This window comes from Pinus tabuliformis, chromosome 3_1, assembly GCF_031772625.1.
Source record: "Pinus tabuliformis cultivar Carrire ecotype Pingquan chromosome 3_1, CPIR1, whole genome shotgun sequence".
NCBI classification, from domain to species: Eukaryota; Viridiplantae; Streptophyta; class Pinopsida; order Pinales; family Pinaceae; genus Pinus; species Pinus tabuliformis.
Window position 1 is genome coordinate 26182958 of NC_142301.1, and position 17862 is coordinate 26200819.

General features: G+C 39.9%; 2 protein-coding genes across 2 annotated transcripts; both read right to left on the reverse strand.

Annotated features, from left to right (window-relative positions):
* Window positions 1-1220: 1220 nt before the first annotated feature.
* Window positions 1221-1790, reverse strand: LOC149185588 (uncharacterized). Its single transcript, XM_089409090.1, has one exon. The coding sequence runs from the start codon at window positions 1788-1790 to the stop codon at window positions 1221-1223; it is 570 nt and encodes a 189-aa protein (XP_089265216.1).
* Window positions 1791-12621: 10831 nt separating this feature from the next.
* Window positions 12622-15220, reverse strand: LOC149185589 (putative aldo-keto reductase 4). The gene is made up of 5 exons (XM_089410734.1): window positions 14915-15220; window positions 14592-14789; window positions 13757-13929; window positions 13554-13656; window positions 12622-13369 (listed from the first exon to the last, which is right to left on the reverse strand). Exons 1-5 carry the CDS (start codon window positions 15140-15142, stop codon window positions 13028-13030), a joined length of 1044 nt encoding a protein of 347 aa, XP_089266860.1. The 5' UTR covers window positions 15143-15220; the 3' UTR covers window positions 12622-13027.
* Window positions 15221-17862: the final 2642 nt, after the last annotated feature.

A 17862-nucleotide genomic window follows, 5' to 3' on the forward strand; every position in this document is an offset into this window, starting at 1 on the left:
GTTTGCCATCCTTTGTTTTGCTAGGTTCAGAAATGTCAACCGTCCTGGTTCTGAGTTTATATTGTTTGTGTACTTCATACACAGCAGTATCATAACCTTGTTTAAAATCAAAAGATTCACCAGTTTTGGTGTGAAACTGATTACAGTCATGCTCATCTTGGTCTTCTTGGCTCAGGAAAGTTTGATGCACACCCTTTAGATCCATCAGATTCATATGAGAGTCTTCTACGGGTTCATTTGATGTGGATCCCTCAACATAGTTATCTTGAAAAGGGGGTCTTATGTCATGGTCCGGGCTAGACCTACCAGCATTTTTTTTTTTTAACTGAAACGAGTATTTTTATTTATTAGTGGCCAAAGCCAAGCAAGTATTACAAATCACTTTGATTGTTTTCCTCTGTTTTCCTAGTGCTCCTAAGGAATGATTGCCATTTTCAGAGTCTCTGCATTTATGCTGATCATACTTCTTTCAAGATTGCATCCTACATTTGCTAACCTATCTGCTTCAGTGTTTAAATCTCTGAGGATATGGAAGAGTTGTGTTGATGAGAATTCCTTCATTAATCTGTTTACTCTTGCTAGCTGCTTGTTTAGAACTGGATCTTTGAGGCTTTTCTTGTGTATTAGAGACCTTATCAGCAGTTCTAAATCTCCAAAAACTATAATTTCATTTGCGTTTCCTTTTCTGGTCAGTTGACAAGCTTTTAAAAGACTGAGTGCTTCCGCTTGATTGTTGGTTTTTAGCCCAAGTCCCCAACTGAATTCCTCTTTTCTGCCATTCTGAAAGTAAATGACACCTCCTGCTCCTGACCTGCCTGGGTTTCCTTTCAAAGCCCCATCAAAGAAAATTGTACATTTACCTTGTGACTTCCACCAATTTGAAAATTGTCCGAGTTGTCTCTGTATTGCCAGTTTTCCTTGTGGTTTGGGCGGGTGATGGCATATGTGGTTGGCATGGGTGTATAACCTTCCAGCCACGTCTTTTCTTCATTTCTGAGGTTGCTGTCTTTGACACTAGTTTGTCTCAGGGTTTCTAAGAGGAGATCCTTGGCCTGCTTGGCTACTGCTTCTGCATTTATGTCTTTTTGATTGAAGACAGCTTCATTCCTGGAGAGCCACAGCTTCCAACAAACATATTTCGGTGCAGCAATCCATAACTTGTGCCAAAGAGATTTTTCGTTGATGCTGTGGGGGTACCGAGTTTTCCATGTCAAAAACAATTATGTAATCTGACAGCATGTTGGGGGACTCACATTCAGCCCTATTAAGAAGCTGTTCCACACTTTCTGTGCATACTCACAGTCAATAAACAAGTGGACTGCAGTTTCTGAAGCGTTCTTGCAGAGGACACAACGATGCGGGCCTGCAAAGTTTCTTTTGCACAAATTGTCTTCGGTCAAGATTTTGTTGTGGAATAAGGTCCAACTGAAGAAGTTGATCTTGGGGATGCTGAAGTTTTCCCATATCTGTTTCCAAACTGATTCCAGGTACTGTGACTCCTGTTTTTCTTGCATTTGAAAGTAGCCTTGTTTGACCGTGTACTCTCCTGTTTTTCCCCATCCCCATTGATCTTCCTCTTCCTTATGCACAGGTGTAAAATCTGTTATTGCCTCTAACAGAATTTTTGACTGTTCTTTTAAGTGGGTTGAGATGATTGGCAACGTCCAGCGCTGCCAGTTGCCATTGAGATCCCACTCTACTATATCCTCAATTTTCCTTACTCCTTTAGAGATTAACCAGGCTCTCAACTCTGTTATTTCGTTGATGGTTGAGAGAGGGGAGTGATTCATGATTCGTTCTTTCCATAGTAGCGAATTTTTGCCATTCCCAGGAATTTTGTATAAATGGTTTCGGAAGAATTCGATCCCTCTGCAACACAGCCTCCAGGCCTGCGTTCCTCTTGGAGATTGCGCTGGATTGAAAGATGAGATTGGTTGCTTTTGTAAATATTTGAGATTCAGCAACTGACTGATTGGGTGCAAAGGTTCTGTGATTAATTGCCACAGGAGTTTGCCTCCCAATGCCAGATTTGCATGTTGGGGGTCGCAGATCTGAAGTCCGCCTTCGTCTATTGGGCGTTTCACAGTCTCCCAATTGATGAGATGGAAGCGATCTTTGTTACCTTTCCCTCCGCTCCAGAGAAAGTTTCGAATGATGCTGGAGATTTGGTCAGTGATTTGTTTTGGAGCTAGCAGCAGTGAGGCTTGATATGTGGGCAGGGCAGAGAGCACGGATCGGATGAGGGTGAGTTTGCCTCCGGTGGTGAGCCAGACTCCGCCCCACGCTGTTATCTTATTTTTGAATTTAGATATCACTTCATCCCACAGTTGATTTCGATTGGAGCCCCTCGTCAATGGTAAGCCGAGATATTTGATTTTTTCCCACAAAGCATATCCTTTGAACCCCAGAACGTTGGCAATTCTTGTCTGTAGCGTGCTGATCGATATTCCAACTGTATATTGCACTTTTCCTTTCACTGACTAATGCACCGGTGATGTTACAGTACTGTTGAAGAATGGCTTTAAAAGCGCTTGCAATTCTCATGGATGCGCCCCCCAACAGAATTGAATCATCTGCGAATAGCGCATGATTCACCGGGGCTATGCCTTGAACTATCCTTATCCCTGGAATGGTACCGACTTGTTTCTCTTGGGTTAGCTTGCGACTTAGAACGTCTGCCATCAAGATGTATAGGAAGGGCGAAAGGGGGCAGCCCTGCCTCAATCCCCTGGTAGCTTGAAAAAATTCCGTTGGTCTTCCGTTCACCATTGGGGCGGTCCAAACGTTTTCTGTACAAGCCTTGATGAGGTTTATGAAGTCCTGTTTAAAGCCAAAAGCTGCTAGAACCCTGTACAAAAAGGAGCGATTAACACGATCAAAGGCATTGCACATATCCAATTTAATGATCATACCTTGTTCTTTCCGGGTTAGGCTGGAATGGAGAGCTTCTTGAATCTGGATGACATTGTCCAGAATTTGTCTGCCTTTTACGAATCCTCCTTGTGCCTGAGAGATGAGCTTTGGGAGGAGAGGCTTGATTCTGTTGGCCAGCAGCTTGGCCACAATCTTATAAGATATGTTGTAGAGAGAAATCGGCCTATATCTGTCAAAGGTCCTTGGGTTTGTTTCCTTGGGAATTAAGGCTAGGAAGGTAGAGTTTATTCCTCCTCCTACTTTTGCCTTCCTCAGGATTCCTCTTACCATTCTGAATAGGTCGTATTTGATGATTTCCCAACAGATTCTGTAGAAGTGAGCTGAGAACCCATCGGGTCCTGGAGCTTTATCAGGTTCCATGGACCAGACTACATTGGTTATCTCCTCATCCGTGACTGGGCTCATCAGAGAGTCGTTGTCCTCCTCATTAACTAGGTTTGGGATGGTTGAGAGGAACTCCTCTGCGTCCTCCTCATTTCCATTTCTTTCCGCACTTAAAATATTCTAAAAATGAGTGACAGCTGCTTCTTTGATTTGTGAAAATCCATTATACACCTGTCTGGTTGTGCTTGTTATCTCTGCTATGTGATTACGGGAAACTCGTGCCCTGCACTGTCTATGAAAGTATCTGGTGTTCCTGTCTCCAGATTTGAGCCACAAACTTCTGGACTTTAAACGCCAGTATTCTTCTTCAGTTCTGAAACAACAATATGCTTTCCTTTGGGCAGTTTTTTCTGTCTAAATCTGTGGGAGAGGGATCTTTCTCCTCCATTTCGAATTGGACTTTTTCCAGCTGAAGAACTGCTTCTTTCCTTTGGCTAGTTGGGGTTTGCAAAGATTTTTTAATCCAATCTTTCAGAGCTTTTTTGGTGTTTTTTATTTTTTGTTCCCACACATAACTTGGGGATCCATAAACAGCTATCCTCCAGGCCGTTTGAACAGTTTCATAGAATCCGTCTTTGCCTGCCCAGAGAGGGCTGAAGCGAAAAGGAAGAGGGCCGAGATCTTCTTCTTTTTTGATACAAAGTAGAACTGGCTTGTGATCCGATGTAAGCTTGGGGAGGATCTTAGAGAAAACCATTCTATTGTCCAGCATTAATGTACTGCTGATGAGAAACCTGTCCAACCTAGCTAAGATTTGATTTTCTCCTGATCTGTTGTTGGACCAGGTGTATTTGCCTTTTATAGGTTTGAAGTCCACTAAGTCCCACTGTAAAATCAGATTGCCCACAGTGTTGACAAAGGGGTCTCTAGAATATATCCCTCCTCTTTTTTCTTTGGGGTCTAGTATGATATTCAGATCTCCTCCAATGACTATGTTTGAAGGGTTGATCTGCTCTATATAGGCCATTAGTGTCCTCCAACATTCTCTCTTTTCTTCATAGTGGACAGGAACATACAGATTAAAAAGAGCCAATGAGAGATTGCTTACCGTGTGTCGCAGATCTGTGTGGATCCAATGTTGGGTCTCTGTGAATCGTTCCAAGGTGAATGAGCTTTTTGACCAAAACGTGCCTATTCCACCGGCCGATCCCCTTGCACTAACAGCCTTTCCTGAATCAAATTTCCATTTCAACATACTGGTGTTTAGAAGGGTTTCCCCTTCTACTTTGGTCTCTTGGAGCATAAGGATGTCCGCGAACTCCATCTTCAATAAGTCTTTGATAGCCTCTGCCTTGTTGGGATTACCCAGATCCCTACAGTTCCAAGAGATCAACTGCATCATTTACCACTTAAAGGGGTAGGCCCTCCTCCTTTGGAGGACCTAGGCCTGATATTCCTCCCTAGTATCATTTCGATGATAGCTTGACTGCCGAGGGATTTTTGTCTTTCTGATTCCTCTTCTCTGGTTTCCTTGTTTGATCTTCGTCCAACCCTTTTTGTTGTCCTTTCAAATGTTTCATCATCTGATGATCCCATATTCTCTATGGTTTTCTTTTTTTTTTTTTATTATATCTGCGTATGAAGGGGAAGGAAGATTGCTTGGGTTGGGGGTTGGGTCATTACCTGGCTCTATGGTTTCAATATTCTCCTGCTGTGGTGGTTCTTCTTCCCCTGCTTCCGGAGGATCTGAAGGAGGCGTGAGGATTTCAAAGGGGTTTTTGTCCCCCTCATTGCCTTTTGTTTCACTGCCTCCAGCGCTTTGGTTACTTGTGCTTCCATTATCTACTTTGTTCTCTGTCCCTTTAGCCTTGTTTTTGTTACTCTGTCTACTGAATGTTGTCTTCTTTGCCTGTTTCCATTGATCTTCTTTATCCTTCTCTGTTGTCTCCTCATTTCTTTTTTTGCAGTATCTTGCAAAGTGCCCGTACTCATGACAGAATCGACACTTGAAAGGCAGCTGTTCGTAATCAAGCTCTTGTATGTGTGTCCAGTTTGCCACCGATAGCTGAATCGCTTCGGGTAATCCTGTTTCGAGATCGACCTCCACGCAGATCCCGGCACAAGAGTATTGATCCTTCCTTGGGGCCTGGTCTATGTATTTTCCAAGTGCGTTTCCTATGGATTGAAGTGAGCTTTGATTCCAGCAATGCAGGGGAAGATGCGGGAGGCGCACCCAAACAGGAACCGCCTTGGGCACGTCTTGCGCTGGATCAAAATCAGTAGACCATTTGTTCAAGTAGAGTCCTTGAGGCCCCATGAAGTATGGCCCGTTTCTGAAAATCAGGCCTCTGTCCTCTGTACTGTCGAACAAGAAAACGAAGAACCCTTTGCCTACAAAATAGATCTTGATTCCTTCATTTACCAAAGGTAGCCAATTCCTTCTAACCCATTCTTTGACTGCTCTCGGGGATGGCCACAACCCGGTGAACTGGCCGATCAGACCTTTTTCTGCTAGATTCAGCGCAGATCTACAGATTTCCTCCTCTGGTAAGGCCACCTTGGGTATACTGTCCAGTTTTTTGACGAATTTTTGCTGCGGGCCTGAGGCCTGACGTTTTCCTGTTGCAGATACCAGAGCCTTGAAGGCTTCGATCTCCGGTGGAAAGGGGGCAGGGGCCGCAGGGCCGCCTCCAGGCTCCATGGGGGAGAGCACTAGCGGGGTCGCTCAGAAGGCGCGGCTAGGGTTGCAGCGCGGCAGCTCAGAGCGATATGAATTTACTTTTGAATTTTCTTTAGACCTACCAGCATTTAAGTTCTGCGTTTTCCTGAAATTTGGGTTCCTTATGGTATTGGACTGTTGTCCTTCCCATGCTGATTTCCTCTCAACATTTTCTACTCTTTCTCCCAGCCTTTGCAGGCCACTGATTATAGCATCAAGCTTTTGATCAAAGGTTGAGGGTTTTTCCTTAAAGTTAGTTCTTCTTTCCATCCTGGCTCTGTTTCTTTTGGCAATTAGATTTGCCTCTACGCTGACAGCAACATTTTGCATGTCTGCAAGGGTCTGAGGAGCTCGTTCTTTTAACTGGTATGCCATGTCTGGGTCAAATCCATCCAGGAATTTATATAAGGCAAGGTCAGGGGGAGGCCTTAAGTTCTGTGGTATCGCATTATAGACATTGTTAAACCTTGCACCATACTCTAAAACAGTCTCTTGAGGACCTCGTTTAATTGTGTCGTATTCAGCAAGTATGTGCAGGGAATCTTTCTTCTTTTCCCATCTGTTGGTGAAGGATTGGTAAAGCTCATCAGGATTAGTTATGGAATTTGGAGCAAGTGATCTGAACCAAGTTCTTACATCACCTGTCAGACTTTGAACAAAAATTCTCATTCTCACACTATCATCATCTATTTCGTAGTTTTCAAAGTAATCTTGCATCTTCTTGGTATGTTGAATGGCTGTGCAGGGCCCAGTACTATCAAAGAATGTGATTTTAGATTGGTAATATTGAGGCAAGGCCCCAGCATTAGCAGGTAGTTGCAGGGGTGCAAACCTATTGGCCATCTTTGCAGGTACAGGTGGAACAAAAGGGATAATAACTGGGGTAACAGGGATAACAGGAGTAACTGGCACAACAGTAACAGCAGTAGTGGTAGTGGTAGTATGTGCAGTGAAATGAGGAGTTGAAGGAGTGCTTTGAGGTGTGGATGATGAACTAGGGGAAGTAGGGTTTGATCGAAATAGAACCTTGACTGGGGTTGGAATACAGCTTGGGCGATCTGTTTCAGGAGTATTATCAGCAAAGTCTTCTCTTTGTTCCTGCTTCCTAAGGGTCTTTGGGATTAAGTTAGGGTTGTCAAAAGCAGCTGGAGGATTTGGGTCTGGATTTGATCTTGTATATCGTGGATTCCTTTTAGGAGCCAGCTTCCGAATTGGTTTTTAGGTTTTCTTCTGTGAACGTTTTAGAATTAGCAAGGAATTGATCAAATTTTGGAATGATTGTGTATAACTTAAAACTAGCAAGAAGATTGACTGAAGCAGCTTTTATTTACTTCTGTTAATGCAAAGCAAAAACAGTTTCAAAGGCTACCTGGCTGACATTTAGGCTTCATCTGTAATTTTAAGGGATATACATAGTGGATTATTACAACCTGTTTTCTGAAATTAATTGAGGATGGTCCCCAGCGGAGTCGCCATTATGTTATCACTCAGGTTGTCCTTATTGGTCAGCTCAATGAGGATACGGCCGAGGTAACCACAGACCAACTTTAGAATGCAGATTCTAGCCCACCTGCAGTTAGAGAGGGCTCTCTCTTTCTGATTTAGCTTTGTTGAAAACGATTTTAGGCTAGATATTGAGTTCAGAGGGTTTTTGTTTTGATTTTGGTGGGAAGATTGATGTTTCCAGGTAGAGAGGGGAAGTATAAACTAGTAAGTTTCAAACCATTGGGCATGGAGTCGAGGAGGAGGGCTGAAGCTGCGTTTTCTTGGTTATAGGAGAAGGATATGGAGCAAGATAACTGCAAATGGAACAATGTTTCAGATCTAAAGGGAGGAAACGAATGCCAAGGAATGAGAGGCAATTAAGAATCTCTCATTCAGCTCGACAGAGGAGAAGGGAACAAACCCTATCTAGGGGCAGCAAAGAATCCCTAGATAAATGGCAAACATGGGTGAATTGGGGTAAATATAAACCAAAAGGAATTCATATCCATAACCAATTCATTCAGTTGAAAACATAAACAAATAACAGAAATTGAGTCTAGAGTGCATCCAAACAAATTCTAAACTAATCTTTCTTTCTGCTGTTTAGATGATGATATATGAACAGATAACAATATAAACAGAGATAAGAGGCACTTATTGATTCATTTTGCAGCACATGAATTCCACATTCAATCTCCAGAAACCATTAACAACACAACAGGCGGTCATTCCACAGACTTTCTGCAATCTTTTATTATAGAAAATAAGTCAGGTATACAATGCGAGTCTCTAGTGAAAATTCTCAGACTTCCGACCCTTAAAACAATACTGAGGGTGGTATATATAGGGAAAAACTTCTCCAAAATTGTGTAACACAATTTGACCTCATAGGTCTGCAAAAAAATGATTACTTTTAACCTAATCCTGTCCAAAAATAAATGCAAGTAAATATTTCCGACTGCACTGAGGGTGGTCGTATCAAAATTGAGTAAATGTGTTGTCCTCGGTGACTTGGTGCAGTGCTTTTGAAATAAATGCGTATGGGTCTCTGCTCATTGGTGTTCGGCGGTCATTAAAAGCATTAACTGTGATTTGAAAGCTGGAATGGGCTTACACTGCTTGATTTGACTTTGCTGGCTACCATTCAATGTTAACCTGCTTTGGGAACTGAAGAATTTCATTAAAAAGTGTTCAACTGATACTCTTTGTCGCTTCCTTGATGTACTGTGGTGCTGAAGTTGTCGAATCACAATTTAATGGTCGTTGTTCGGCCTTCTGTCTCCTTTAGAATTGTTTTCTCTCCTTTCTGAATGCTTCGTGCAGAAAAACGGGTCATTCTACGCCTTCGGGCTTGCTGGGGGTTGCGTTATAAAAGATTCCCCATTTTGGCCCATTTCCCGTAGCCATGCGCGAAGCGCTAATCGCGCATGAAAAACTGCCTCTGATTTTGAATCCGGGCATCCTAAGCACGATTTTCGCCCTTCGCGCCAAAATTGATGATGACGTCAGCATGACATCAGCATGGTGGGACTAGTACAACTGATGACGTGGCGGCTGATGTCAGCATGGTGATGTCAGCTTGTACGGAGGTGACGTGGCGGTACGGCAGGTCTGATGATGTGGCAGTATGGTGGTAGCTACTTGGCAGGGTGACATGGTGGTAGGCCGACGCAGGCAGGCAACGCAGCGTTGACGCAGGGGGGAAAGTGGTAAATGGTTTGGGCACACCGCCTTTGGCCTGGAGCGGTTTCGGGGAAGGGGGCGACACGTGGCGGGAGTACGGCAGCAATACCGCCCATCTCCCAGACGCTAACCTTCGGGCTGTTGGCACGCTGGAATGACCGCCCACCGTAGATCTTGGGCGCTGTCAATCGGACGACTGGCGGCAAGGACGAGGTGGCGGGTGTTTACTGTCGAGGCTCGTGGAATATTCGGATGTTAATACGGCGCGGCGGAGGGGGGGTAAACTTTGGTTTTTTGAGGGTTTTATGGGTTTATTCGGACGGGGGAAAGCAAAGTTAAGGTTTTAATAAAACTTCATGCGATATCTTTGTACAAGTGACTGCAGGGGGGTAAAATTATAGGGTTTTGAAGATGGAGAGGAGGGTAGAGGCTATTAGCCTAACCAGAGGTTTAGGCCAATTCCAATTTCATGACACGGAAAGGTTCAAGATAGTCCCAGGTGGACTACTATGCCCAAAACTGATAAATACATAGCTATAGTGCTATAAGGTGGGATATGTACATAGGGGAGTTATTTCACATAGATTTAATAGGGGAAGGGGAAATGGATAGGGAACTATATAATACAGTTAGTAGTTAATATGGTAATGAGAAGAAAGCGCTAAGGTAAGGGACCTTAGGCTATTTTTGGGGAAAGTGCCTCATAGAGGAGAGGTGGACAATTTTTTGAGTGAAGAAAATTTTCACCAAGACAAATGTTGTGGAGCATGATGAAACTAAGAGGCTCAACTAGATCTTGACCTCTTCATGGAAGTTAGCAAGTGATTCGGGAATAAGAAGCAGGGGGAGTTAGTAATGTCCAGATTGAGCTCCTCCAAATGGAAAAACTGCATCATGACTGTGATCTGAGAATATGTAACACTTTGGAACACAAAATTGATCATAAATCAACCTTCTGCAACCTCAAAAACTACCTACCCAGCCTATTTTTCTAACATTTTTTCCTTCTTTTTGGTTTGGGTGCACTTAGACTTGCAGACCCAGCTTTACAATTTTTCTTTTTTCTGTCCTATCTAAGTCTACACTTATTTCTGCCAAGGGCCCAGATTAAGCAGTTGGGCTCTTATGATTCTCTACCTATCTACAAATCTGCCAAGATTAAGCTGTTTGGACAGATATTATTCTCTATATTCTAAGACAAGAAATTGAAACCTGGGGAGGCCAAGATTAAACTGTTTGGCCTACCCTTAACAGAAAACTTTCAAGAAATGAATTGACTCATCAAAATTGGAACATAGCAGTGGCATTTGGACTTAGCACACATTCATGGTATCTTCTTTAGCTTTCTTCTGGAAATATGGAACACTGTAGCATACAGAGTATGACATATTTGGCATGTAGAAATGTCAATCATGAAAGATGAACACCTGTTGCAATAGGAGGCTAACAGTAGCAGTATTATACACTTATATATCTTTCCAATGATGTAAGCAAAACTCAAACAGAGTTTGAATGCAAAAATTATTCCACTAGGAAGTTGACTTTACTGTTTTGACCACCACGATTGGAAAGGATGTCACGTCAACCCATATTATTCATGGAAACGTGACATGATGAAAAATACTCTAGAAGAGTTAATATTGTAACTCTAGCTGAGTTTAAGGAGACAAACTTAACCACTAGCAGACTTTTGGGTTATGTTATAATTGAGCCACCATGAGATGCAAGTATCACTCCTTTGTACTTGCATTTATTTCCATTCAAAGAAAGAGAGAGCAAAGTAGTCTAACCTTCCAATTGAGTTTTTTTCCGTAATGGTGTCCGAGATCATATCTTGTATTCATTGTGGTTTATAAATTTTATTTTGTTGTTATCTATTTTATATATTTTATTTATTGCATGCATTTGAAAAACATAGTAATTAATGAATCCATAAATCTAAGGAAAAAATAATTCTCATGGCGTAAATTTCGGATTTTGATTATAATTTATCAAATTTGTTGGGAAAAATTATTCAGTGGAATATCCATGGTAGATTATGGATCAAGTAAGGTGGTGAGAATTCTTACCTAGGTATTGTATAAGGTTCAAGAATGTACTGAATAGTAATGCTTGACACATAAATGAACTATCATAATTGAACACTTGTGGTACAAATACAACTTTGACTAACATAGAATTCCAATGTACATTATGTTGGTTCTCCACTTTATCTAATATAATATTTGATCACTCATATTTGGAGTCATGCTACGCCCTAGTATTTTCTTTATTAAATATGGATGATTCCTTCAACTTAAGCACATCGATGGATTTCAAGGACAACGATAAGAAATTAATTGAAAATGAGCCAATAGTAGTCTTAAATGGGTCGTGAATTCTAAGCTTAAGGTGAAGATGGGGATAACTCTAATAGTTAAGGTAGTTGCGGTAGGATTGGATGAAAGAACAACAATATTCATGAAAATATGAATCCTACTTTTTAAACTCTTTAAAACAATGAAATAAGTTAATTAGTGGACAAACTCTAACATTTTTCCCCTTGAACTCAACCTTTTTTCCCTTGAAATTCTTCCCGGGCTAGGATTTTTTCCAAAAGTTAGTGTTCTACCTAATTGATGGAATCTTTAGTCTTGGAACTTTGGGATTAGGGGTTTTGACCCCTTTAAAGATGAAGTAAGATCATCAAAAATTTTAACAAATTAGTCTTAGGATTTTTGCAAAAGTTAGTATTCTACCTAATTGATGGAAACTTTAGCCCTGGAACTTTGGGATTATGGGTTTTGACCCCTTTAAAAATGAAGTAAGATCATCTAAAATTTTAACAAATTAATGAAGTAAAATTTTTAGAAATCCAAAAAAATTAACTTATTAAAATGGTTGAGATGATCCATTCATTAATTTACTCCCAAAATTATTAATTCTTATGTATGTCAACCTCACTGATGTCATCTTGATAGAAAGGCAGCTTGTAAATCTACCACGTATTCCCTTGCAAGTGGTTTATGTTACGAACATTTATTTCATTTCCTCCGGTGAATATGAAAATCATAGAATCAAACGTAATCAATACCCACGTCAAGGAAACATAAAAGTTAAAGTTGGTGTGACCTTATAGATCTAAAAATAGACATATAACACAATGAAATTAAGTGTTCGGATCCAAACTAAAACTTACACAAAATTTAATGCAAGAAATAAAAAAGCCATCTAGAATAACAAACCAAAAAAAAGTGAAACATATGTAAATAAAAACACTGAGTTTGGGAAAGGGATATGAGATCAAAAATAATTGAAAAAGGAAAAGTTACCACATGGTTTTAAGATTTTCTCGTTGTGGTGTCAAGTTGATGATATCATCCCAATAATGCAATCAATCTTGTATATGAACAATTGAGCATTCATATGTTATGCATCCATTGTATTATGCATGAACTTATAAAAACAATCATATACACAAACAGAGAGTGCAAAAATGGCAGCAAAAGATTTGTAGTTAATAATTTCTCGAAAAGGAAACAATTGGGACTAATTAACTGTATATCAGGCCAGCCTATAGGTGACAACCTGAGACAATTGATATGTGACCTACATTCTCAATCAAATCGTCCATCAGAAGTACAACATATACTTGCAAATCCTCTCCTACAACACCAGATAATAGGTTCTTATTTCAAACACAATTACCAATAACTTGAAGTCCTTATTCAACATACAAATGCATCTTATTTCTATTATTCTGAGACGAAAACACAAGAAGGGCAAAAGAATTATGTTCCTTAAAAAGAGATGCCCTCCCTACTGGACAGAATTTATTTGCATATTTTGATTCTTCCAGTCTCTTCCCACCTTTCGATTTCACTTGCATGTGTTAAAAACGCATTATACTTTAACTTGCCATGAAGACAGAGGAGGTGTTTCTGCGTTCATCCATGTGAAATCCATGTCATCATATCGATCTCCAAAGACACCAGCTGAGGATACCAAGTCTTCTAACTCCTTCATCTCCAAAGGTGTGAGCTCAACAGAAAGAGCACCTATGTTATCTTCTAAATTCTTCACTTTGGTTGTCCCTGGTATTGGTGCAACATCATTTCCCTGATGATGAACCCAAGCAAGTGCCAATTGAGAGGGAGAGCACTGCTTCTTTGAAGCTATTTCACATATTCGCTCAAATATAGCCTTATTATTTTCAAGATTCTCTACACTAAACCTTGGTGTACCCTGCAACAAAACAAAAATTGTGACAAAATCAGAGATATGTGGTCAACTTGATCCACGATCTAGTCATAAAGAATTAGCAGAAACAAACATGAAGAAATGGAAATGGCAATTGAAGCATTTATCAAAGAACTAAACCGGTTCATAATGCTAAAATATACAAATAAGAATAAACGGATCCAAGTACCCTTCTGAAATCATCATCTGCTAAAGTCTCAACCATCTTTGGTCCAGCAGATAGGAAGCCCCGCCCTAGAGGGCTGTATGGCACAATTCCAATTCCAAGCTCCCTGAAATGAAACTTTAAATTAGTAGTCTGCAGTCTGCAATTTCTAATATTAGGGAAATTATCTACAAGTTGCAAAAATTGAGCTCCTAAACATTTCCTACCTACAAGTTGGAATGATTTCTTCCTCTGCATCCCTAGTCCACAATGACCACTCTATTTGCACTGCTGTTATAGGATGAACAGCATGAGCCCTTCGAATAGTTGATGCAGAAGCCTCAGAAAGTCCAATGTATTTTATTTTCCCTTCTTCCACTAATTTTTTCAGTTCTCCAATCTGTAATTGATACCCAGACAGAACATGGCAACAAAAATACTTGAGCATATAAAATTGGAAATTAAAAGAGTACAACAAAGGAAAAAACACATCAAGAATCTACATAGGAGTGACCATTAAAATGACGAACTTGTTCCAGTTAACAGGAATAAACATCCAGATCTGATCACGGTTCATGTTTTCATTTTTGTTTGCGTAATGGCAGGTAGTGCCAACACCTTTCCTAGAATAAGTTTAACTACCCAGAAAGTTAGGGCGCATTAATTATGATTGAACTTCAAAGACAATTAACAACATTCGGTATCAATTAAATATTTGGCTTATTCCAGATAAAACCCAAAAACAAGTTGTCCAGTAGCTCCCCCTTTGATACATGCATCCATTACTCGAGCAGACTTTGAATTCCAGTGCAAATATAGTGTAAACTTTGTCATTGAGCCAAACCCCCAAGGAAAAAAGGAGGGCAAAAGGAAAAACAGGTCAGGAATGATTATTTTTGTAGTATAGGTACACTGAACATTATGGGATTAACGTGTATGCCTTGTATATATCACTAATTAGTAATCTGCTGTGGGTTTCCAATGATGTCTTCTATGCCAAAGTACTGGTGAAACAACAAATGAGAATACACTGAAACAAAATAAGATGATATCCATACAAACCGTGGCTTCAATGGGGACTCTAGTGTCAATACGGTGCTGATAATAAAGATCAATGTACTCAACATCGAGTCTCTTCAAGCTTGCCTCGCAGCACGCTCGAACATATGCAGGATCTCCTTGAATCTCTAATTTTCCATCTACATTTTTCACTCCAAACTTTGTGGCTAATTGGACTTTGTCTCTTATCCCTTTAATGGCCTGCAAGTGTGAACCAAAAGAAAATGTTAAGCTCAGCAATAACTGTATCAACTTGGCTAATCTATAACATTCATTTGTGGTTGCAAGGAAAATAGAAACTCCTTTGAGGAGGCAGGCAGTCCTACCTTTCCAATGAGGATTTCGTTGGTGAAAGGGCCATAAATGTCCGAAGTGTCGAGAAAAGTGATGCCTCTGGAGACAGCATGGTGGATGAGAGATATCATTTCTTGATCGGGCTTTGGAGGGCCATAGAAGGCAGACATGCCCATGCAGCCCAACCCCTGCGCTGATACTTCTAATCCTTGCGACCCCAAATGTAACCTACGGAGGACTGCCGATGATGATGCTGCCATTTCTCTGTTGTCTGATCAGTATATCCCACTTTCCCAATCAAAGCAGATATGGGGTTCTGGGGAATTCATTTGTGTATTTATAGGTCCACAAGAGGTTGTAGTAGTCTTGAACTCTGCTACCTACAAAGCAGTGTGAGTTGCTTTAACGTGGCTGAATATTTTACGTTTTAATGTTCAACTTTGGCCGCTGAAATTTTATATTTTAAATTCCTAATTTAGTTAGCGAATTTCATGTGATATTCCCTTTTTCTTGAAATCGTCAAAATGGAGGAAATTTCCTCATGTATTTGTTCTTAGATTTATCTAGGGTATTTGGTATTTGTTTTTGTTTTTCGAGGGAAATTATAAAATAGCATTTCTAAAGAGTCTATTAAGCTTATTAAATGGGATAAGAGCTAGGTCTTTGTCTCATCTTTAGTTTATCTAGAATTTGGCGTTACCAGTTTTAGTTTGACCCAGAGACAAAAACCCAGCGGTGAGTTTGTCTAATAGATCCATTGAGGATCCACGATTGAGCTTCAATGTCTTAAATTAGTTTTTTTATGAGCACTCATGCATGTCATTTGGAGGGGATCCAATCTTATTTGTATGGACATGTATCTTGTTTTCAGCTATTAATATAAATAACAGGTTGCATTTTCAGATCATTTGTGTTCTTGTTCCTATTGAAAGTTTATTTTAAATCAGAATGCTAAAGTGCCCTAGATCTGTTGAAAAATTTAATGTCTAGGATCTTACAGTGGTATCAGAGTTGTGCATTCTATCAGCCTAACGGTTTATGCAGGGAACTTCAATGGGATTTATTCTCACCTTAGACAGCATTACCATCTTTGGTGGTATTTGATATCAACCTAGGTGGTCTCTTATTTTTTTTGTCAAATTTGAAGCCCTCCTACAACCAATTCGAGGATCAGATCTATATCTGTAGAGGGTTTTCCGTTATTTAAAAAAAAATACATATTTTATGGGGTTTTCCGCATTGATAATTTTTTGGGTTGAGAGCACTAGTTTCAAATTTATTTGCAAGGACAAGTTGATTTCTTTGGTTCATGAAAGCTATCGCACCAGATTGCGTTGAAGGTTTTCGAGGCCATCCTGTTCTGTGGAGGAGAAGCATCAGATCTGAGGTGTTTCAAAGGTCTCGTTCATTAGTGAGCCTAGATCGAAGATTCCCAATAGAAATCGGGGACCCCTTTTAGATCTAGAAGGACGAAAACATTATAGTATAAGCAGAGACATTGTAGAACCTCTTGACCAACGTGGAGCAAACAAAGGCATGTGTCATCCAATGTTTTGCCAGGCAATCAAGCAGCACGTAGATAGCAAAGGTGCTAGGCAAGTGTGAGTGTTATTGCAGGTCTTGTGGGTCGAGTGGTTGTTCGAATCTCAAGGTCCATTGACCAGGAACCGTCATTGTGGGCGCAATGGCAAGTTTGTAGAATATGAAATGGCTTCTTTAAGCCAGTTGATAAGCCAACATAACTATGAAGAAAAACACATAAAAAAATGAGACAAATAAAACACAACCACTGTGTGAGCTCAAACCTGTTGTAAATCTCATATATAATTAAACCATTAACTACATTCTTATATAGTAAAAGTATTACTAATATGATTATCAATCAACTGTCTAATATGAAACAAATCTACTAACACTACCAATCTTGTGAAAGCTAATTTTGAGCACTGAACTCCTTAATAATTTGTTGCCCTAATTTTGCACAGAGAACACAAAATATGCTGACTAAATTGTCAGCTATTTACATAACAAATTAAGTATTATTCCAACACTCCCCCTTAATGATTAATGAGGATTTACTATCTTATCTCGTAGTGCCAAAAAACTGAGCTTTTGCAACTGCTTTGGCAAAGATATCTGCTAGTTGATGATGAGTATTTATATGCTTCAATTCAATATCCTTCTTCTACACCAAATCTCGAATGAAGTGATATTTCATGTCAAAATGATTTATCCTACTGTGATGAACCAGATTCTTTGCTATCTTGATGACACTTACATTATCACAATAAATCACTATAGGCTGAATTTGTTTTTCTCCAATTTCTTCGAAAAATTTTCTAAGCCAAAGAGCTTGTGTACCTGCTGAGGTAACTGCAACATACTCGGCTTCTGTGGATGAAAGGGAAACAATGCTTTGTTTTTTTTAGCTCCATGTAATCAAACCATAACCAAAAGAGAAACAATTTCCAGATGTGTACTTACGATCATCAAGACTACCTCCCCAATCTAAATCACTAAATCCAACAAGATTGAACTTTTGAGAATAGCAGTAATGAATACCAAAATTTAGAGTGCCTTTCACATACCTTAAAATCCTCTTGGCTACCTTCATATGTATTTCAGATGGATTTGTCATATACCTTGAAACAAGTGAAACTGAATATGTAATATCAAGCCTTGTGTGGGTTAGAAATATCAAGCTCCCCACAATACTTCTATAAGTTTTCTCATCAACTAAATCAGCACCATCATATCTACATAACACCTCTCCATGTGCACTTGGAGTAGGGGATGGATTACAATCAAGCATATCAAATTTATTTACTATATCCTCTTCATACTTTGTCTGAAAAATGAAAATCTCATCCTTACTTTGATAAACCTCCATTCCTAGAAAATATTTCATGATGTCTAGATCTTTCATCTCAAATTCATTCATCATAGCAACTTTGAATTTATCATTCATCTTAGAACTACT